Source organism: Schistocerca nitens, chromosome 4, assembly GCF_023898315.1.
Source record: "Schistocerca nitens isolate TAMUIC-IGC-003100 chromosome 4, iqSchNite1.1, whole genome shotgun sequence".
Classification (NCBI taxonomy): domain Eukaryota; kingdom Metazoa; phylum Arthropoda; class Insecta; order Orthoptera; family Acrididae; genus Schistocerca; species Schistocerca nitens.
Genome location: NC_064617.1, coordinates 535,703,347 through 535,727,422, shown reverse-complemented (window position 1 = coordinate 535,727,422; position 24,076 = coordinate 535,703,347). Strand labels below are relative to the sequence as shown.

The window sequence follows — 24,076 nt, the reverse complement described above, 5'->3', positions numbered from 1 at the left end:
TTATTCCATGATAACCGCTTTCGGCGAAACTAAAGCCGCCATCATCGGATCTAGGGAGGACAGAAAACACTATAGAAGTGGGCTTGGATTCCACTTAGATGACTGTGGTTCATTTACAGAAGGCTGCCACGTAGTTGTACTTCCATTATTAAGTGGTTTTGTTAAGACCAAAACCCATAGGCTCATACGCAATGTGTATTTTATCGGTATGCTTTTTAATATAAGACCAGACGGATATGCATTTGTGTAGCCCTGCAGTGTTCTTTAATTTGTATATGACTTTTGGTAGGTTTTATATATGACCAGACAGATGTGGATTTGTGTAACTCGGCAGTCCCAGAAAATTTGCATTTCTTTTCGGTATGTTTTACATGTAACCAGGCAGATGTGCTTTTGATATGACTGGAAAAATCTGGGCACATACGGAAGGTGTGTTTTATTGGTATTTTTATGTATGACCAAACGGGTATGCACTGTGTAAGCCTGTAATCTTCTTAAAATTTGTATACACTCTCGGTAGATTTTATATATCACCAGACTGATGTGCTGTGTATAACCCTGAAAATCCCATAAAATATCTATGTATGATCGTATCTTGTTATGTATAGAACCAGACAGATGTACATTTTTGTAATTCCGCAGTTCTCATGAAATTTGCATTTGCTTTTCGATATGTCGTATACGTGACCAGGAAGATGTGCAGTTGTGTAGGTCTGCAGCTTTCGTAAGTTTTGTATATGTTTACGTGATACAGTAATGTCTAGAATTATGTACAAGCCGTAATGACGTAGTGTTACCACACACGCAGAGCCTGCTATGACGCGAGCTGTGACATTCATTGGCGCCTCTTCTGCTAGCGCCATCTCACGACGCGGCCTGTAGCGCAAGAACAGACCCAGAAATTGCGGTAGTGCCTAGCTTGCGCTTGTATGTGATGGAGACACTTAACATTTATAATGTCATCTCTCTTGGACGCCTATGTGCTACTTACAACAATTTTGTAAGACCTGCGTCCGCAGCTCGTGGTCGTGCGGTAGCGTTCCCGCTTCCCGCGCTGGGTTCCCGGGTTCGATTCCCGGCGGGGTCAGGGATTTTCTCTGCCTTGTGATGACTCGGTGTTGTGTGCTGCCCTTCGGTTAGTTAGGTTTAAGTATTTCTAAGTTCTAGGGGACTGATGACCATAGATGTTAAGTACCATAGTGCTCAGAGCCATTTGAACCATTTTTTTGTGGGACCTGCGTGTTGTAGGCAATTATTAATATCATCATTGTTTGCCTTGATGTCGTAACCTGTATGTGTCCTAAGGTATGTAACTAAATTTATATGTATACATGATACATGTTGTATAAGTGGAATCCAAGCCCACTTTTACACCTCCCGCCGCCTTGATCCCCCTCACTCCCTAGTTGCTCCTCTCCTCTCCCGTCCCCACCCCCTGCCACGCCTTCACTTTTGTGACCCCCCTACCCTCCATCTCTACACCCTATATCTCCTTTCCCAAGGTGGCTTCCATCAACTCCCCCTCCCGGATGATGCCCTCTCCCCCTCCATCTGTCCCTCCTATCAACTCTGATCCCCCCCTCCTTTCCTCTGTCTTTTCCCTGGGCTCCCTCTCACCCCCCATTCCATCCTGTTTTCTCCCCACCAAACCTCTCCCTACCTACCTTCTCCTCCCCCCACCCCCGAGTCCTTTTGTATTCCCCTCCTCTGCCTTCCCCACTCCCTGTCGCGTCTGCCCAGCACCTTCCACCCCTCTTATGGGTCCTCATCCTCCATCGGCTCCTTTTCCGCCTCGCCCCCCCCCCTTCGCTTTTCCTCTCCTTCCCCCCTTTTTTATCTTTCTATCATCTGTCCTGTTTCCCCCCACCTGCTCTCGGCTGTGGTATGTCACATTCGCCAACTTTTTAGTGCAGTGTTTCAGTGACTGTTAAGTGTTGTTCGTCTTTCTCATGTTGCGAACAGAAACCATGCTGTCGCTAGGTGTGAATTTTATATCTTTTGCGAACAGAAACCAGACTGTCGCCGTGTTTTTTAATTGTCTGTCTATTGTTTTACCTGTCTGCTTCGTATGTATTTTATCATCCCTCTGTTCTTTGTTTTAAGTTCCACGATTTTTTTTTCGCCATGTTTCTCTTTAAGTCTCCGATTTTATCGCCTGCTTTTATTATTTATTCTGTTCATCTCTTTAACAAAGTCTGTAGGCTGAAGAGCGGCATACTAAGCTGCTGCCAGCCCTCCCCCTTCGGGGGGAATTGAAATTCAGTAAAGAAAAAAAAAGCCCACTTTTATAGTGTTTTCTGTTCTCCCTAGACCCGATGATGGCGGCTTTAGTTTCGCGGAAACAGGTAATCATGGAGTAAAAAGTATTCCTGCGATCTTGGCTACCAGTTTATTGTTTTACAAGCAACTAGATCGCTCCCACATGAGCACAATGTGCTCCCTACAATGAAGTGTTTACTTCGAAATTTAAGTATAGGCAATGCAGGGAAATGATTCCTTGTTTTAGTCTATCGTGGTTGTATATATGCGGTTTCTGTGCTAGTTTGCAACGGAGAAATTTTAGTGAGTTAGTTACGCAGATACGACGGTTGTGAATGGTGAGTTAGTGTTATCCTGATCCAGGAAAGTTGCATTCGCTCGTAGCGAGGGGTGGTGTGACTTAGGCGGCGGGACTGACCTCGTTGTGGCGGATGTCGGCGTCGGGGCGCTCGGCGAAGTCTCCGTCGGCGTCGGTGCCCTGCGGCATGAGGCGCGGCGGCGGCAGCCTGGGGTAGCCGCCGTGGCGCGAGACGGCGGGCCCGGGCACCAGGCGCGCGCGCAGCGCCGCCTCGTAGGAGGGCGGGTGGCGGTGGCGCGTCGCGGGCAGCACGGCCAGCCCGTAGCCGTGGCCGCGCGGCCGCTGGTAGCCCGGCGCCACGCGACCCGGCACGTACACCGGCCACATCCCGCCGTACAGGTGCGCTGGCGGCGGGGGCGGCGGCGGCGGCAGCACGCGCACCGCGCCGCTGCCGTACATCCCCACGTGGCCTCCTGCACAAAACAACCACCTGCTAAGGAACGTGTCCACTTCGTGTCGGTTGGCATCTGCCGTGTCAAACCCCTTCCGTACAAACCATTTTCTTGTACCAATCCACCACTCGTGGCAAGCGAGTCTACACAACACCACCTAGACTACAGGCCTGCGCGCACACTTGTGACGTCACATACTGATGGCCGGGTCTGTATCGCAACGCTCCTGTTAAGCGCTCTTCAGCTATACGAACTTTACGAGTTTTAGAGCTGAGACCGCATAGAGATTCTCGTGCTTTCCTATTCTACATGTCCTTGTAATGAAAGTATGGAAATTTATATCAGTGCATTAAGTAACTGAACAAAACTGCCCTATGTTATTTCAAGATGTAAAATTATTCTGACGATTTGCCTTAAATACGCGTTTCTAGGCTTGAATACAAACCGTAATTTTAAATTCTGTCTTTTACCTCAGGAGCTACGCTTTCTTGCAGTAAAAACTCGGCTATATGCAACAACAAGCAGACGTTTTCGCTTTTAAATAAAGCAGCTGGAGCTCCTACAGAATTTCAGAATTTGTTTCCTTGGTTATTTTCGTAAATTTTCCTCTCCACTTCAAAATTTGCTGATCTCACACGAAACTCAATTCATTTGACGAAATGGAGCACCTCCCGGTATAATGTTTAATAAATCAAAACACTCGAATAAATATTTTATTTCCCTGTTTCTCCAGAACTTTAGAACCTTAAACATGAAAAGATTGTTTCTCCTATATCCTTGATTGAATTTCGTGTCACAGAGTGCTGTTAATTTAATCATAATGCACTTACCTCGAAATTCTGCTTTCTATACCGCTTAATCTGTCGAACACTGAATTCATTAAAGCAATTTTCTAAGATAGTTTACTCAAACTGAAATTATTTCCGAATAGCTGTATATGTAAAACTGAACAAAATCATTCTGTAGCTCTTCCAAATAAAATTTCTTATAAACTCAATAATCTGGTAGGAATGATAAGGAATACTAAACATTTTCGAGTCACACTAATTAATATAACTATTCTGTGTGACAATAGTTGCAAATATGAGAGACATTTCACAGCCAGCTTCGTGTTAACCTCGCAGCAATGGTCCAGAATTAAGAAACAAATGATGCTGGTACATGATACATAACTGCTTTTAGAAACAATTGGCAAATGTGGTGCAGTGGAAACAAATAACACGCTACAAATTTTTTGTCATTTACTTGCCCTTGAATGTTCTGTAGACACAAATTACTGTCTGGGAATAGCTGCAATCCAGCGATTTCTCAACTTCACACATTTGGGAAATCGAAACATGTGCAGTTTCATGCCTTTTTGGGATTTATAATTTCCCTGGCAAAAGGGAACGCACCACTTGTATCCCATACTTTGAAGAACTGTAGGCGAATACAGTATGAAATACATATCACTTTCACGTGTCACACACTTTCAACACAACATACACACCAACAGGACTGCCGACTGAAGATAAGATGGCCAACAGTTTGTGACGTCACGTGCCAATATGGCCGCTGTGCGTAGGCCTGTATCTAGAAGGCTTTGGTCTACAGCAGCGCCCCTGCTGTTATATTACAAGACTGAGCCTCGCCTGCTACGAGTGGTCGTTTTCGTTAACAAGTCAGCGTCAAAACTGCGTGTGTTGCGAGAACTATTTCCTGAGCAGTTAAGCACTTGAACCGTGGTATTAAGGGTACGAGGGGCCATGTTTTTTACTATAAAATCAGTATATTCAGCTCTCCTACCGATCTGTTTTACGTAACCTGCATTACGTCTGTATCAGGGACCGTATACAGACAGGCGACAACGATATAATCGATATAAGTACCCTCTCAGAGCTTTGGGCGACCGTTAGCAAACCGAACAGTACCGTAAAAAATACAAGTAGGGACTGCCCATGAGTTAAATGATATTTTTGTACCAAGATATCCCTTCCTTCTGCAGCAGCGCCCCTGCTGTTATATTACAAGACTGAGCCTCGCCTGCTACGAGTGGTCGTTTTCGTTAACAAGTCAGCGTCAAAACTGCGTGTGTTGCGAGAACTATTTCCTGAGCAGTTAAGCACTTGAACCGTGGTATTAAGGGTACGAGGGGCCATGTTTTTTACTATAAAATCAGTATATTCAGCTCTCCTACCGATCTGTTTTACGTAACCTGCATTACGTCTGTATCAGGGACCGTATACAGACAGGCGACAACGATATAATCGATATAAGTACCCTCTCAGAGCTTTGGGCGACCGTTAGCAAACCGAACAGTACCGTAAAAAATACAAGTAGGGACTGCCCATGAGTTAAATGATATTTTTGTACCAAGATATCCCTTCCTTCTGCACACTCATCCAGATGCCTCCAATCTTTCTTTGTGTAATTAGCAGTGTAGTCATACAGGTTTTGGATGTCTCTGTAAGTTTATTCGATTTGTAGTATTTAAAAATAATGTTTCGTAAATGATTCAGGAATGTTGCCTTATAAAGAGTGTTCACCATTGCGAGCAACAAAATTAACAGGAGACCTCAAAATGAAAAATGTGGAAGTAATAACATTCTGGAACATAACACAATGAAAACCCACTTATTATATAACACGCTGATGTTGATGTGCTTAAGTAGTTTCGTATACAACGTTTGTAAAATAGGCCTAAGACGTCTGAACCGTGGTAAAAATTGCTGTTTTGAAGAGCGCGCTCGTGGTCGTGTGGTAGCGTTCTCGCTTCCCGGGCTCGGGTTCCCGGGTTCGATTCCCGGCGGGGTCAGGGATTTTCTCTGCCTCGTGATGACTGGGTGTTGTGTGATGTCCTTAGGTTAGTTAGGTTTAAGTAGTTCTAAGTTCTAGGGGACTGATAACCATAGCTGTTAAGTCCCATAGTGCTCAGAGCCATTTTTTGAAGAGCGCGCCGCAGCGCGTAGTGTGAAGCAGTCGCCCTCTGTTTCTCGCGGTGGCGCCGCAAACGCAGCTTTGGTGTCTCCCTCTGGTGGGAAAGGGGGAAGGTTGCCTGTTCACGTGCATTTAAGGGGCGCTATGAGCTCGCCAGGGGTCAGTTGGTCAGCTGGGTCAGTGTGGGGCAGTCAGTGTCTGTCTGTCGTCTGGAGTGCCAGTATGTCTGTCGTTCGGATCGACCTTTAAGGCCGGTTGCATCGATCGGTTGGTCGGTCGCGCACTGAGACACAAGATGACTTGTCCGCCTTGAGCGTCGGCGCATGTGAGGTCGCCACGTGGGTCCAGTGGGCCGCGGCGTATAGCGGGGGGCAGTGGCTTCGCGGCCGACACGAGAGCAACAGGAGTCAACCCACGACATCGGTCTGGCCGGCGCGAGCTGCGACGCCTTGAGACGGGAGATCGGCGTGCCTTCCTACGTCCGTTGAAGCGGCTGGCAGCGGACGGTTCGGGAGAGCGTTTTGGGGGTGCTGCGCCGGCTCTTCGCCAGAAATCGCAGTTTATTAGAAGTTAAGTGATTGGTGATATGTTGTTTCATTTACTTCTTAAATTGTACTTGTTTTCTTGGTCAGTCTCTCGTCCCCAGCGTGCTCGTTTGTCTCCCGTCCGCATTTGTTAGGCAGTTAGTGTCTGTCTGTCGGTCGGCCGTACGTTAATAGCTGCCTCTGGAATGTTTGTCGGATTCGGTGTTAACGAATTTATTGCTTGAAGTGAAACGGCCGAATTCCTGAAATATGTTTTTCTCTTGCCTATCACCTTGAGAGGCGGTATATGTGTAATGTAGAGCATGTTTAGCTAAATTTGTATATTTTATGTAAGACTGCATTTCATGGGTTTTTATTTAAATGGTTATTTTAGTATATAAAGTTGCCACCCTTCCACCGTATGAGTGTTTTTTTTTTTTATCAAGTTGCACGTTCGGTGGCAACTTAATCTTTTAATGTTAGTGTTTTGTACCATTTCCATCCCTCCTTCGGGGTGCAAAGTTTACGTGTTTGTGTGAGTTGTTAAGATTTTTAGTTTAAAGTAATCTGGTGTGTTGCAGATTTGCGCCAGTGTAGTCTATCAGAGGTTGTTGTGAGCGGCCGTGACTACAGCCGTGTCAAAAGGGAGCGGCAAGTTTCTCAACCGAAAACTCATACTGTCAAAAATTTGTTGTTTCTGCCTCTGAATAAATTGTAACTTGATATTTAGAGGGTGCTTTCTGATTATAATTTTAAATATGTTAAAAAAAAAGATTTTAGGAATAAAATTTCCATTTGTTGAAAGAAATTTGAGTTGTTTTCATCAGTTACCCACTGGCAACTACTTCCACGCTCACATAGTGTGATTAAATGTATTAATGTTCTTCATCAATCGCTAGTAAATAAAGTAAATTCTTAAGAAAAAGTTTTGAAGTGAGTTCACGGTTCAACGTCTTCGTATACTTTACCAATTTTACTGCGACAAATTGACAATGTGCTTCACGTCTCCAAAGCGAACCCACAAACAACACTGTTCTGTCATGTTGTGTTGCATAAAACGAAATCGGTAGAGGCAGCTGAATCATCCTGTATATTAACCTTTTCATTGGGTTGTATGCCGGAAATCCGTTACTTCTACGCTCCCCATTTTGATATCTCCTGTCAATTTCTTTGTTTCTGACGGTGCAACACACTTAATAAGGCAACGTTTCTGGATCATTTATGAAAGATTACTCGTAAGTACTACAAAAGGGAATAAACTTACAGAGACATCCAAAACTTGTATCGATACACCGCTAATTACCAAAAGGAAGACTGGAGACACAGTTTGGCAGAAGTACGGTATATCTTGGTCCAAAAATAACATTTAACTCATGGCCAATCCTCACCTGTATTTTTTGCAGCATGATTCCGTCAGCTCACAGTCGCCTAAAGCTCTGAGAGCGAACTTATGTCAACTAAGTGGCTGTCGCCTGTCTGCATATCTTCGCTGATACAGACGTAGTGGGGATTGCATAAAACGGATCGGTAGGGGCAGCTGAATCACCCTGCCTGTCGTAACAGAATGTAAGAAGAAGCAGTGATAACACAGTTTATTAATGAGCGAAGAAAAATTCATAATTGATGTTCTTATAAAGACTGTAGTAAATTTCTCACATTACTCAGAACTAAAAGAATGGGAAACGTATTGTTCATACGTTTTGAAGATCTACGCTTATCTGACGAAGAAAATAGATTTTAACAAATGCGCCAGCGAACAGTGCATTATTATTTCATCCCTTGTGTTTCGTTTTCTTTCTAAATGCTAAATGATGATGATGAGGTCCCACACTCCTAGGAGCGTAGCGGACGATGGGAGAGACCCGCACCGCCGTACTAGGCAAGGTCCTGGTGGAGGTGGTTTGCCATTGCCTTCTTCCGACCGTAATGGGGATGAATGATGATGAAGTAGATGACACAACAACACCTAGTCATCACGAGGCAGGAAAAATCCCTGACCCCGCCGGGAATCGAACCCGGGACCCCCTGCGCGGGAAGCAAGAACGCTACCGCAAGACCACGAGCTGCTAAAAGACAACAGAAATCATTTTTCCCTTTAAATAAGTTCTTATTTATACATTGTTCAAACTTTATCTGTCTAGGTTTTTCCTTCAGACATTTCATCTGTTTTGTGGGAGAATACTAGTAGGAAAGATACTGGGCTCTCGTGCAATCTTTGCAGTGCGTCACTAAAACAAAGTAAAAAAAAAAAAATGTTAAGAGGACTCATAAGCACAATTCTATTACTATAATAGTAGTGTTCTCGGTGGTAATCGGTTAACTTCCAGTGTCAGCACACGACGCCAAAGTCCCCGTGTTTGTGCAGACTGCAGCATTCTCATGATTCGGAACTCTGCACTCGGCACAGTCACAGTCACGTCTATATCCCACAGGCGACGTGGTTGGCGGCTGATTTAAAAGCAAATTCTTGATCCACACTCACGAGTAGTCGATTTTTATCAGAAAGCCTCTCGTCTAAAACAAGCTTAAGGTCCGAAATTACGACGGTGTCATGATAAATACTGACTGCAGGCAGCCACCACAGAGTTCCCGAGACGACAGTCTACGTTTACAACAGTATCTACACACATAATCCGAAGCCACAGTATGGTGCATGGCACAGGATAGCTTGTACTACTGCTAGTCAATCCCTTTCTTGCTCCACTCGCAAACGATGCAAGGGGAAACGGACTTTTTATACGCTTCGATACGAGCCTCGATTTCTCTTGTCTTCGCGGTTCTTACGCTAGAACTATGTACACAACAGTAGAATCGTTCTTCAGTATGTCGCAAATTGTGGTTCTCTAAACTTTCTCAATAGTGTTCGGCGTATAGACGATGTTCTTGTCTCTAGAGATTCCCATTTGAGTCCAGGGAATATTTCCGTAATACTTGCGTCTTTATCGAACCTACCAGTGGCATATCTAACAGCACTCCTCTGAATTTCTTCGATGTCTTCCTGTAATGCGACCTCGTGTGCATCCCAAGCATTCGAGCAGTACTCAAGAATGGGTCACACTAATGTTCTGTACGCTGTCTCCTTTATAGATGAGCTACAATTTGCTGGAATCACCCGACGCAATAAAATCGACCATTGGCCTTTCCTGCAACAGACCGTACGTCCTCATACTATTCCTAGTCGCCTTACGATATTTAATCGACATAACTGTGTCAATCAGCAAACCGCTAATACTGTATTCGAACCTTACAGGATTGTTTTTCCTATTCATCTTCATTTACCTACATTCTTAAACATTCCCTTCGTCTTTGCCTTCGGGACTCCGTAGCGTCGCACCAAATTCCACATGCGGCCGCAGCCAAAAGTCACACATTGTGTACACTTTTTGTCGGACAAGCCAATGTTCACTAATCCGCAACAGTTGGGAGAGAGAGAGAGAGAAAAAGAAACAAGAAAGTAGCGAAAACTCCGTCCACAGTTCCCCGCTGTTCCATCAGTGCCGACCAACTACCGTGTCAATGGCTTCATTGGGTGTGGTATGGAGGGAAGTGGGGTCAGCACAACGCTCTCCCGGCTGTTTTCAGTTTTCGTGACCTGGAGCCACTACCAATTGGCATAGTAGCTTCTCAGTTGGCCTCGCTAGGCTGAGAGCACCTCGTTCCCGTCTTCCCACCAAGGAAAAATACTTGTCATTACCGGAAATCGAACCCGTGTCCTCCGCATAGCAGTCAGCCGCGCTGACCACTTAGCTATGTAGGCGGACTAAAACAAGAAAGTGTCTAAGATGAATTCGTCGCCCGCACACTCGAACGCACTTTCGAATGAATTATAGCGTTTCTGCACCAGAAAAATAACCTCGATGATCACAAAGGATCACTAACGCCAGACGTCCATAATAATAACCTGTTTAAAACACAGACTTCGTTCCAGGTGGCCCACGACCTGCCACCACAACCCAAAAAGAGCTGCCGGCCGACTCCTCTATTTCGCGAGTTCCAGACTGCTATAAAGTCTAGGCTTACAGCCAGTCAGAAACAGGAGCAGAAATTAGGCGTTTTCATTGCCCATTTCCTGCTCCTGCCTATGGTCTCAGGTAACATTCTGCTCCCTGGCAGTTCTTTTACAAGTTTCTCTGCAATAGTTGTCAGGAAGCACAGACCATCGTGGGAAAACAGTAAGGCAACAAAGTAGGCTCCAGCTACAATCCATTTTTGAGGATTAGGAAAAGACCGGCCCTCCAACTCCAGATTCAACAAAGCCCCCTTACCCAGAACCTGATCCAGTCGTAGACAATAGCCAATGGGAGGGTTAACATACACAATTTTTCCAATAAATAGAAATACTGTCCACGTCATTCTGTGTCCTAATACAATTACTTAACAATGACACTTTCCTCCTCAATACAACCTCATCAGCAAAACTGCCGCTCACACTATCTCTCAGATCATGCATGTATACACGGTGAATCACCTAAAACTTACACCGTAAATATTGCGGAAGTGGAACGTGCTATTGATCAGTGGTTTTCACTGAATGATTTGGTAGTCAGGGTCTCGTATTGTCAGCCAATCAACGTATTGTAATAATATTTAGATCGTATATGTTTTATGCAAACATATACTTTTTAAGTAGAACAGTGCCTACTGACATTAAAAAACTAAAGGTGGGATAAATAAGAATGTCAGTGATGTTTGTTGCAGATTTCTAGTGCGAGTCCTTTTCGAGATATCGTATTTTGAAAAGTTTCCACACCAACGCTTGTACAACACATGTAGTAGAATACACTAAAGAACAACCCAAGCGCATACATTAGATATGTCAGGGTTAGACAACTGACCATCTCAGATTGTGTTCAAAATGACCACCGGCAGCAGCGGCATACGTTTCCATTCTGGTATGGAACTGCTTCTGCACACGTGCTAGCATTTCAGTTGAGATATCCGAGGAGGCTGCAGTAATACGTCGTTACATATCGACAGATGTAGTTGGTATGTCCTTGTAGACAGCATCTTTTAGCTTTCCCCACAAAAAAAAATAAAAGTCTACAAGCATCAAATTCAAGGAACGGGCAGGTCGAAGTACAGGTCGTCTGCGTCCAATCCAAGCACTTGGAAACTGTTCTTGAAGACATGCTGTTGTACTACGTCCACTGTGGGGTGGACAGCCATCATGCTGGTACCACAGGTTCCTCCTAATCTGCAGAGAACCGTCTTCCACCATCCGTGGAAGATGGTCTGTTAGGAGACTGCAATACTTGTGCGCGTTCAAAGTTCCGTCTATGAAAAAAGAACCATTGAGCTGACGGTTCACCTCCCGCACCACAGGTCTACACCCCAGGGACGTTGAGTTCCACTTGACGAAGGCAACGGAGTTTGTCAAAAGACCAGTAGCGCATGTTTCGGCGGTTTACCTGGCCATGGTTGGTAAATGTGGCTTTATCATTAAACTAGATACATAATACATCTGGAGTATTCAGTCCTAATGTCCACGTACAGAAGTTAACACTATTCTCACAATAGTTTCCAAGCAGCTCTTGATGGAGAGAGATGAAACCTATGTCGATGGAGAATGCGTAGGACATTTGATAACTCATGCCGCTTCCTCGTGCGATAGCGAGGGAGCTAACGTGCGAATCAAATGCAACAGCAGCAAGAATATTAATTTCTCCAACTTCTGTCGTCACTTACTTCCTTCTGTTACGTGTTCTGTGTGTTAAACTACCACTTTCACGTAAGTTGCTGAAGAGGTTGATAAATAATTGCCTAGATGGTTGACGTCTACTGGGATATTTTGCCGCATACACCGTACAACAGCGAACTGCATTCTTCCTATACTCTCCATACACCGTGAGCATCTCGGCTTTTACTGCATCACACTGAGTAGGAAGTCGCAGCGCACTCAAGGCACACAAAAGCACACGGTAAGCAAACATAACAAGATCGTCCCTAGCAACTAGGCAGGTTGAATGGCACAATCAAGTGTCGGTGTGGAAACTTTGTACAATACGATGTCTTGTAAAGGACTCGTTCTAGAATCCTGCAACAGACACCACTGACACTCTCATTTATCCTACTTTTAGTTTTTTAATGTCAATAGGCATTGTTCCATCTCAAAAAGTATATATCTGCATAAAACATACACGTTCTAAGTATTATAAATCGTTATATTGGCTAATAGTACGAGCCCTTGACTACCAATCCATTCTGTGAAAACCGCACATCAATAACTCTTTCCATATCCCCAATTTCTGCGGTACAGGTTTTAGCTGATTCACCCAGTATACTGTAGGAAACAATAGCAGGTCGATCACACGTCTAGACGGATCCACACTCATGAACTACGGATAATTGCAGAATGTGGTGCCACACAATGGGCCACTGCACAAAACTGGCGCTAATAGCAAAGGCACATAGGGAACACACACGACACAGATCTGTAAGTCCACAATATTGGTGATAAGTTGAGAAAACCGTCCCGAAACACATGTGCTACAAAACGCCACTGTTACCTGCGCATATACCCCGACATCAATATGGGATATAATCACCATGCACACGTCCACAGGCCGCACAACGGGTTGGCATACTCTGGATCAGGTGGTCGAGCAGTTGCTGGGGTATAGCCTCCCATTCTTGCACCAGTGCCTGTCGGAGCTCCTTAAGTGTCCTAGGGGTTTGAAGATGTGCAGTGATACGTCGACCGAGAGCATCCCAGACGTGCTCGATGGGGTTTATGTCTGGATAACAGGCAGCCCACTCCATTCGCATGATATAATCTGTTTCAAGGGACTCCTCCAAGATGGCAGCTCGGTGGGCCCGAGCGTTATCATCCATTAGGAGGAAGGCAGGACCCACTGCACCACTGAAAAGGCGGACGTACTGCTGCAAAATGACGTCCCGATATACCTGACCTGTTACAGTACCTCTGTCAAAGACATGCAGGGGTGTATGTGCACCAATCATAATCCCACCCCACACCATCAAACCACGAGCTCCATACAGGTCCCTTTCAAGGACATTACGGGGGTGGTATTTGGTTCCTGGTTCACGCCATGTGAAAACCCGGCGAGAATCACTGTTCAGACTGTACCTGAACTAGTCCGTGAACATAACCTGGGACCACTGTTCCAACGACTATGTACTGTGTTCTTGACACCAGGCTTTACAGGCTCTCCTGTGACCAGGGATCAGTGGAATGCACCTTGCAGTTCACCGAGTGAATAAACCATGTCTGTTCAGTTGTCTGTAGACTGTGTATATGGAGACAACTGTTCCAGTGGCTGCGGTACACTCCCGAGCAAGGCTACCTGCAGTACTCCGTGGCCGTCTGCGGGCACTGATGATGAGATATCGGTCTTCTTGTGGTGTTCTAAACTGTCGACGTCCCGTACTGTAGCACCTGGACACGTTTCCTGTCTGCTGGAATCGTTGCCATAATCTTGAGATCACACTTTGTGGCACACGGAGGGCCCGTGCTACGACCTGCTGTGTTTGACCAGCCTCCAGTCGCCCTAGTATTCTACCCCTCATAACGTCATCAGTATGTGTTCTTTGAGCCATTTTCAACACACAGTCACCATTAGCACGTCTGGAAACGTCTGCATACTTACTCGCTGCAGCGTACTCTGACATGCACCAACACACCTCTGTGTATGTGGACTGCTGTCAGCGCCACCGTGCGACGACCGCAGGTCAAATGCATCTCATGGTCATACCCAGAGGTGATTTAAACCCGCAAACCGCCCACCAGTGCATTGTTTCACCATGTATCAGCATTATCCTTAATTTATGAGCATGAGTGTAGATGCTACCGCTCATGAGCACCCGCCGTCCAGGACAACGCACTGGGTTCTAATATTTAGAAAGTATACAATAATGTAGAAACTTTTTTAAGTCTGATTTAAAATTTATCTTGGAGCTAGTTGTAAGTTGTCGGTTCATGAGGTTGCCAGTAGGGGTATTTCTGGCACAGTTAGCTCGCTCGTTCATTAACTAATCTAGTCAAGCGCCACAGCAACAAAATGCCCTTTGCATTCTCTGTTTCAACAAGTACAACTCTGCGGGCAATTCTCGTCGAAAGACTGGCAGTGCACCTTCTACAACGCGAAGAATTCGATAACGGTACCAGCAATTTCAAGATACGGCCTGCTGGTTGTCACGTAAGCCGCAATCCACAGCTGCTCCTATGGTGCTCGTTCAAGACTTGGAGCACATTCGAACAGAATTTTTCATGTCGACCACAGAAGTCTAGTGTCAGCCGAGAGTTTGTCTATCTGTTGTTTTCTGTGGCGTCATGAAGGTGATAAGCAACGCCATAGGAGTTTCGTGAATTACTTCTGGGGGTGGATATCGAAGAAAACTAGTTCACTTCATGTTTAGTGTTCAGTGAGACGTGCTTCTTTTTTTAGTCTTCTGACTGGTTTGATGCGGCCCGTCACGAATTCCTTCCTGTGACAACCTTATCGTCTCAGTTTAGCACTTGGAGACAACGTCCTCAATTATTTGCTATATATACTCCAGTCTGTCTTGCTCTACAGTTTTTACCCTCTACAGCTCCCTCTATTACCATGGAAGTTATTCCCTGATGTATCAACAGATGTTCTATCAGCCTGTTCCTTCTTTTGCCAGCGTTTTTCATATATTCCTTTCTTCGCCTATTCTGTCAAGAACCTCCTCATTTCGTGCCTTATCAGTCCACCTATTTTCAACTTTCGTATGTAGCACCACATCTCAAATGCTTCGATTCTCATCTGTTTCGGTTTCCCCACAGCCCATGTTTCTTTACCACACAATACTATGCTCCAAACGTACAGCGTCATTAATTTCTTCCTCAAATTAAAGCCTATGTGATACTAGTAGACTTCTCTCGGCTCAGAATGCCATTTTTGTCAGTGCCCGTCTGCTTTTTATGTAATCCTTGCTCCGTCCGTGATGGATTATTCTGCTGCCTAGGTAGCAGATTCCTTAAATTTATCTACTCCTGATTACCAATTCTGCTGTTAAGTTTCGCGGTTTCTCGCTTCTGCTGCTTCTCATTACTTTCGTCTTTCTTCGATTTACTCGTAATCCATAATCTGTACTCATTAGAGTGTTCATTTGATTCAACCGATCCTGTAATTCTTCTTCACATTGCCTGACGAAAGCAATGTCATCAATGAATCTTATCACTGATCTCCTTTCACTTGAATTTTAATCCCACTCTTGAACCTTTCTTTTATCTCTGTCATTCCTTCTTCGATGCATAGATTGAACAGTAAGGGCGAGAGACTATGTCCCTGCCTTATACCGTTTTTAATCCGAGCACTTCGTTCTGGTCTTCCAGTCTTATTGTTTACTCTTGGTTGTTTTATTGCCCGTATTTCTATAGAGCTTTTGCCGGCCGGTGTGGCCGTGTGGTTCTAGGCGCTTCAGCCTGGAACCGCGCAACCGCTACTGTAGCAGGTTCGAATCCTGCCTCGGGCATGGATGTGTGTGATGTCCTTAGGTTAGTTAGGTTTAAGTAGTTCTAAGTGACTGATGGCCTCAGATGTTAAGTCCCCTAGTGCTCAGAGCCATTTGAACCAATTTTTTTCTAGAGCTTTCCCCTGTTTTCCTCATAATTTCGAACATCATGCACCATTTTTCATTGTGGCACGCTTTTTCCATGTCGACACATCATACGAATATGTCTTGATTTTTCTTCAACCTTGCTTCCATTATCAACGTAAGAACTGCCCCTCCGGTGCCCTTACCATTACTCACGCCAAACTGATCGTCATCTGACATTTCTTCAAGTTTATTTTCTATTCTTCTGTATATTATTCTCGGCAGCTACGTTCCATATAAGTAGAAAAGAGAACCGTCATAACGTAACCGCCACATGCAAACACGAGAGAGATTCTCTAAAGCTTCATGTGCTTTTCGACGTTTTGCGGTCAGTTTTTTCTTGTGGTAAGGACGATTACAAGCCTCATGTATGTGGATATGGGGAAAATCCAGTTTCTCCACAAATAAGTGTCTCGTATCGCCACCGCGCTCTACAGTCGATTCCAATAACGTCTGCGAGCTACGATGATCTTCGGTCGATACCTGTGCTGAAATGATGCGCAAGAAGCGGTTGCGTTGGCGACGCTCTTCGCGGGAGACCGGGGTATAAAACTGGCTGCACCGCTGATCGTCATGCGCTATAACAGACCTGTAATATCCACTCGGCTATCCTCTCGGTTTAATAAAACTACAAGAATGTAGTTTGGTACTGGAGCTCTGTGTCAGGGAAGAGACCGATTTGGCTCCTCTTATTGGTTCTCCGTACGGTGCTCTGATCACCCATTCTCTGACGCAATCCGCCTACGGTATTTACGCCCACAGTGTCACGGCGCCGCTGCCCACGCTCGTGCATCCGAAGTTTAAAGTGCTCTACTAAACTAGGCTTTTGCTATCTTCGTTCTATGCATGCATGTGCCACTTGTTAATATTATTCTGCATGTTTTACGTGAGTTCTAACACCTATTTTCTAGCATATCGATTAAGTAAGGTGTACAAAAGCCAATTTCTCTCTTTTGAAACAGTTATGAGTGTATATGATACCACTCACTCTTCCTTTGTGAACAGCTTCGTTTTCAAAATTACGCTGCCGCCCAAAATTGGCACAAGATGATAGAATCACAAAAGATGAGCATACAACAGCAACATTAGAAGCACAACGTAACGCAAAGGCACCTCATAAAGAGAATGTGTCCTCCAAAGATACTGTGCCGGTTAATGGCCAAAATAGAATAGCGAATGATGAAGTAGACCTTTCTGATGCAGTTTAATAGTCACAGACCTCATTCCCCACACGCCTATTGAAAATATCGATCTTTATTATATATACACTATAACTTAAAATGAAAGAAACTGGTACAAAAACTGGTGATGTGTTGCACTGATTTTGGTAATGAAACCTGTATCCACGTAATGAATAAATATGGTAAATAATATTTTCAGACATAGCCCTTACAACTGTTTATAATAATTCGTGATTTCACATAGTTATAATGATGTTAAAACTTTGAGATTCATGTGATATTGCAGTGTGTGTTTGTAAGAAGTATAATACGAGTACAACGTTCCTTGAGACATGCATGCATGTGTAAAGGAATATGCACTGCGTTGAGTCCAGTCGCTTTGAAATACGAGAAACGTATTCGCAGTTGCGAAAACAGGCAGCTTCCAGCTCTAGAATGGAATGACAACATAGAAAATTTCTGCAGGACCTTGACTCGTACGCAGAGTTACCGTTTGTTGCGAGCCGTCACTTTTAGAATTTCGGTTATCCGTGCACGCTTCATGGCCAGCACTCGTAGCCCCACACTTACTGTAATTCCCGTACAGGGCAGATATTTAATCGAAAGTCGCTAGCGTGGCATCGGTGGATAAAAACGGTGGTGCAGTGTCAGTGTTAGTATGATGCAGTGTTCCTTCGGACATGTATGCATTAAAACTGTGTGTCGACCGAGTCTCGAACTCGGAACCTTCGCCTTTCGCCGTTAAAGTGCTCTACCAACTGAGCTACTCAAGTATGACTGGCAGAATTAAAGGTGTGGGGAGGGGTCGTGAGTCGTCCTTAGGTAGCTCAGTCGATAGAGCATTTGCAATGGTCCCGGGTTCTTGTCTCAGTCGAGCACTCAGTTTTCATCTATCAGTAAGTTTCATATCAGCGCATACTACGCTGCAGAGTGAAAATTTCATTCCGGAAACATCCCCCAGGCTGTGACAACGCCACGTCTCGGCAACATTCTTTCTTCGAAGAGTGCTAGTCGTGCAAGTTTCGCTGGACAAACCGAGCGAGGTGGCGCAGTGGTTATCACACTGGACCCACGCCTGGCCATCCTCATTTAGGTTTATCGTGATTTCTCTAAATCGATTCAGGCAAATACCAGGGTGGATCCTTTGAAAGGCCACGGCCGATTTCCTTCCCCATCCTTCCCTGATTGAAGGTGTTCAAACGGTTCAAATGGTTCTGAGCACTATGGTCACTGAGGTCATCACTCCCCTATAACTTAGAACTACTTAAACCTAACTAACCTTAGGACATCACACACATCCATGCCCGAGGCAGGATTCGAACCTGCGACCGTAGCGGTCGCCCGGTTCCAGACTGTAGCGCCTAGAACCGCTAGGCCACCCCGGCCGGCTGATTGAAGGTGTGCTCTGTCTCTAATGACCTTGTTGTCGACGGGGCGTGTAACACTCTCCTTCCGCTCTGTCTCCTCCTCCTCCTCATCCTCTTCCTCCTCACTTCGCTGCAGGACATCTGTCAAGTTTGGAAGGTAAGAGATAAGATACTGGCGGGAGTATGAGGATGGATCGTGTTACCTGCTTGGGTAGTTCTGTCGGTAAGGCACTTGCCCGCGAAAGGCAGAGTTCCCGGCGCTGCACAGTGTCTCCAGCCCCACAAAGGCGAGAATAGACGTAACCCATATTAATGTCCATCAACAGGTGCCCAAATACTTTTGATCAGATATTTTGCTAGATTCGCCAATGATGTGGGGAAAAAGAGAAAACATTTCACAATATGGTATAAAAACTGAACATATGCTGTGAGGAATATGTCTATGGATGATGCAGTGGCGGTACAAGACACATATTTGTGGGAAAGCCAGACCTTCGACATAGCCACATACGTGACTCCTGTAATTGTCTTTTCCACAGTAAAAACTGGCCGCAAAACGTTTCTCGGAAAACAGCGAAAAACACATGAAGCTTTGGAGAATCTCCCTCGTGTTCGCATATGGCTGTTGCGTTATGGAGGTTCACTTTTCTGCTTGAATGGAACGTAGAGTCATCACCGAACACTAAACGCGAAGTGAACATGGTTTTTAATATCTCCACGCCATGAAATAATTCAAAAGTCTATTTACGATGTTGTTTATCATCGCCATGACGGCTACATAAGTTGAAGCCTACATGGTTCGGAATAAAACGTCGCCTCTGGTAACACCAGATAGACTAACTCTCGGCTGACACTAGGCTTCTGCGGTAGACGTGAAAATTCTGTTAGAATGCGCTATACGTCTTGAACAAGCACATGAGGGTCAGCTGTGTGTTTCGGCTTACATAAACAACTAGTATATTGAAACTGCTGGTACCATTATCAAATGCTTTGGTTGTAGGAGGTGCTCTGCCAAACTTTCGACGAGAGTAACGCCGTAGAGTTGTTACTGAATTGCGCCTGTTGGAATAGAGAAAGCAAAACGCATTTTGTTACTGTGTCAAAAAAATAAGTCCAGTGATTTTAACTTGTACAACGCAAGCAAGGAAGATAAAAGTGAAAATTTGTGATGAGTTAGTAGAACCAGCTTATAACGTTATGTATCTATACGCGATATAAACAGTGACCAATAAACTAATAACAAGGATAGCTATTGGCAAGGAATTATTTTACTGAACTTTGAAGTCACAAAACATCACACAGCCGCGGCAGTTTGAAATGCCGCGTGAACAGAGTTGCGGGGGGTGCAGCGCGGCTCCACGAGGGCGCTGTCAGCGAGAGCACTGTCACACCAGCGCTGGCGCCAGTGGGCGGTCCAGACGAGCTGGGAGTACGACGGAGCGAGAAACATGGATGGGAACCCTGGAGTACCATCGAGCAGGCGAAGGGAGCGGATTTGACTGAACGTCTGGACAGCCGTGGTCCAGTCGGCGGACGGTAAACGGAGCGTGCTGCACGAACAGTAGATGTACGGCACGCCCGGTTCTGTTCGCTATAGAACAGTCTGTTCCTGGTAGTTGCTGGAATGGACGAATTGGGGCAGCGTCTTGGGGTGTGCGAATGTTTTGTCATACACTTCCTCATTCCTACTACTTCTCTCATTCCTAGTACAAGTTGAGGTAATTCCTTTCCTTATAGGACCGGTATCGTACTTAAAAGAAAGAAAAACCGTGTTATTGGTGTACATAAGTTGCAGTTAAACAGTTTTGTAATTGATCATCCCTGATTATGAATAATTGTACAGTAATCATATCGCCAGTTCTGCAGCAGTTCTCAGTGAACCACGGTGTTGTTATTTTCCCTTTCGGCATGTAATGTAAGTAAAGCAAATCCTTAGTATATTTTCGTGCCTTTGACCTGGTGTTGTTGAATTACTGCTCTGGTTTCTTTTGCAATGAGTGAATCTTGCATTTTCTTGTTAATGTTGCTGGCCATAACATTGGTTTTGAATGCAACGAAATAACTTACGCCCTGTTATATTTATGACTTGTCACTGTGTTATTTGGCAGAAACTGTGAGCACGATTATTAAGAGCAAACTTTCTTACAGTTTTTTATCTTCTCGTCGTTATAGTAAATCGTATTTGGTGTACCGGCCTGTGTTCTGTCAAATCGTACTTGTATTTAGTACGTGTTTTTCAATTGTTCGCATTCTATGAATTGCCTCAGTGTAATTTTACTGAGTTACTTCTTTTCCATTTTATCGTTAGTATCTTTGGGGCCAGTTACCTGGTTTTGGATTTTAACTAATACACACATCAAAAAAGTTTTGTATCACCTCGGTTCCGCGAGTTCCGGAACCTGTACAGAAAATTGGAATAGAGATCAACATAAACACCATTTGCTCTTGGAAACCACACATTGCATGTTGTACCACCATACAGCAAGACCTTCAGAGGTGGTGGTCAGATTGCTGTACACACCGGTACCGCTAATACCCAGTAGCACACCCTCTTGCATTGATGCATGCCTGTATTCGTTGTGGTATACTATACACAAGTTCATCAAGGCACTGTTGGTCCAGACCGTCCCACTCCTCAACGGCTAGTTAGTTAGTTAGTTAGGTTAGTGTTTCTTTAACGTCCCGTCGACAACGAGGTCATTAGAGACGGAGCGCAAAGCTCGGGTTAGGGAAGGATGGGGAAGGAAATCGGCCGTGCCCTGTCAAAGGAACCATCCCGGCATTTGCCTGAAACGATTTAGGGAAATCACGGAAAACCTAAATCAGGATGGCTGGAGACGGGATTGAACCGTCGTCCTCCCGAATGCGAGTCCAGTGTGTTACCACTGTGCCACCTCGCTCGGTTCCTCAACGGCGATTCGGCGTAGATCCCTCAGAGTGGTTGGTGATTCACGTCGTCCATAAACAGCCCTTTTCAATCTGCCCCAGGCATGTTCGATAGGATTCATGTGTGGAGAACAAGCTGAACACACTAGTCGAGTGATATCGTTATCCGGAAGGAATTCATTCACAAGATGTGCACGATGGGGGCGCAAATTGTCGCCGATGAAGACGAATGCCTCGCCAATATTCTGCCGATATGGTTGCACTATCGGTCGGAGGATGGCATTCACGTATCGTACAACAGTTACAGCGCCTTCCATGAGCACGAGCGGCGTACGTCGGCCCCACATAATGGCACCGCAAAACAGCAGGGAACCTCCACCTTGCTGCACTCGCTGGACATTGTGTCTAAGACGTTCAGCCTGAGCGGGTTGCCACCAGACACGTCTCCGAGGATTGTCTGGTTGAAGACACATGCGACACTCATCGGTGAAGAAAACGTGATGCCAATCCTGAGCGGTCCATTCGGCAGGTTATTGGTCCGCTCTGTACTGCTATACATGGTGTCGTGCTTGCAAAGATGGACCTCGCCATGGACGTCGGGAGTGAAGTTGTGCATCATGCAGCCTACTGCGCACAGTTCGAGTCGTAACACGACGTCCTGTGGCGGCACGAAAAACATTTTTCAACATGTTGGGCAACCATTTTATGTGGTATATTACGCCATCTTCAGGCCACTTACCGACATGTAGGAAGATTTCCATCTGACAGAGTCAAAATATTGGCCAGTATTTAATGACCGGTATCCGTAGATCTTTGACACAGCGATCCCTTCGATCATCACTTGCCGACCAAGTTTGATCGAAGGGATTTCTGTGTCAAGATACCAATTGAAAGCTGGCCTCTGTTTTGACTGAACCAGAGATGGGAATCTTCCTAAACGTCGGTCTGGAGCCTGAAGATGGCGTAATATATCGCCGAAACTGGTTGCTCAGTAAAATAACAATTGGAAATTTAGAGGGCTGAAAGGTGTTTTGATTCGACGTTCTGTACTGAACAGACGAGGTCCTGCAACGATCTATATAAAGATGGACATGCAGAGACTAGAGAATTATATTAATAGAATTCAACAGGGCGCCTGATGAATTTACCTTTCTATTTTTGTGGAGGAAATTGTTTATAACATATTGAAAGGTATGTGCTCAGTGGATAGCATGCGAATAATGTTCAGAACCTGACCTAGGAACTTAAGCAACTGGAACTTATGTCGCAAATTGAGACCGTGAGGGAAGCTGATACGAAATGTTTGCATGAGATTAATGTAGTACTGGTACAGAAGAATGATACGCAATGGCCGAGTAGGGAATACAATAGGTATAAAATAAGATTTTATGGGTGTAACCACCTGGGTCACTTGCTCAGGAAATGTCCTGACAAGGATAAAGGTACCAATGGATGACACCAGAGAAACCAGGCGCCATGACGAGCGTCAGGATGTTATAGGATCCTTGCAGCACCCACTTCTCGCGATCCTATAGTGAAAAATTTAAGGACATTCTCACCCACCAGTTGGAGTTAGTAAAGTGCAGGGAGTGTAAAATATAACTAAGTGATAGTGTTTCGGTTAGACACTTTCTATATCGTCTATCCTTACCTCTCATGAATCAATTAAAGGTCGCTGTGGATGAAATGCTGAGGGAAGGAGTAATTAGAGTATCAAAATCTTCGTACTCGTCGCCCTTTTTTCTGGTTAGCATACCTCAGGGTGGGGTGAGTCCTGTGGCAGATTATCGTGCACTCAGTAACCAGTTTTGCTCTTCTACTTTTATTGGTTTCAAAAGACTAAGGCGTTCACCACTTTTGTTCTTAACCAGACTTATTTCCAGTTACCGTGAACGGAAGAGTCGAAACCCGTATCTTTGCGACTGGCTGGAACCTGTTTGAGTTCAATAGTATGCCCTTCGGACTCTCGACTGGAGCAGCCGTATTGTCCCGTATTTTAGATGATATCTTTTGTGATCTGAAGTTGTTGCGTTCATCACTACATGGATAATTTTGGTTATCTTTAGTCGAAATTTTCAGCAGTATTAGGGCCATATTAAGGAACTCCTTAAGCGCTTGGCTGAAGAAGATTACTGTCAAACCGTCTAAGGTGAAATTTGCCCATCCAGAGATCTCCTTTCTGAATCATATAGGGACAGGGTCTTCAGTGGGCATTAGGATAAAATGGAGTAGAACAGAAGTAATTTATAACTGCCCACCACGTAGGAATAAAAAGGCAGCTGTCTTCCGAAAGTTCGTGCCCAATTTTGCTGAGTTAGCAGCCCCACTTAATGAGCTAAGGAAAATTTTAATAAAGTACAATACAGCCCAAAACGGACAATGTATTCTTTTATTAAACACTTAGAGGCTGTGGATTTCCACGAAAGCAAAAAAGGAAAGAAATTTGAGTGGGGTGCCTCTCAGCAGGCGCCGTTTGAAGGTCTAAATACTGCTCTGGCAAGCCCATTCATGTTGGCGATGCCAGATTTTGAAAATAATTTATTAATTTATTGTCAAGACGGATGCTTAAACATAAGGGGTGACTGAGATTTTGTTCCAGGACCACCTAATG

General features: G+C 44.9%; 1 protein-coding gene across 1 annotated transcript in view; it reads right to left on the bottom strand.

Moving 5' to 3' along the window:
* The window catches only part of LOC126252420 (low-density lipoprotein receptor-related protein 4), an 827,262-nt gene that overhangs the window by 650,699 nt on the left and 152,487 nt on the right, over window positions 1-24,076 (bottom strand). Inside the window, exon 3 of the mRNA XM_049953310.1 lies at window positions 2,678-3,030. Within this exon, the coding sequence (XP_049809267.1) occupies window positions 2,678-3,030 (353 nt within the window). The remainder of the gene's footprint in view (window positions 1-2,677; window positions 3,031-24,076) is intronic.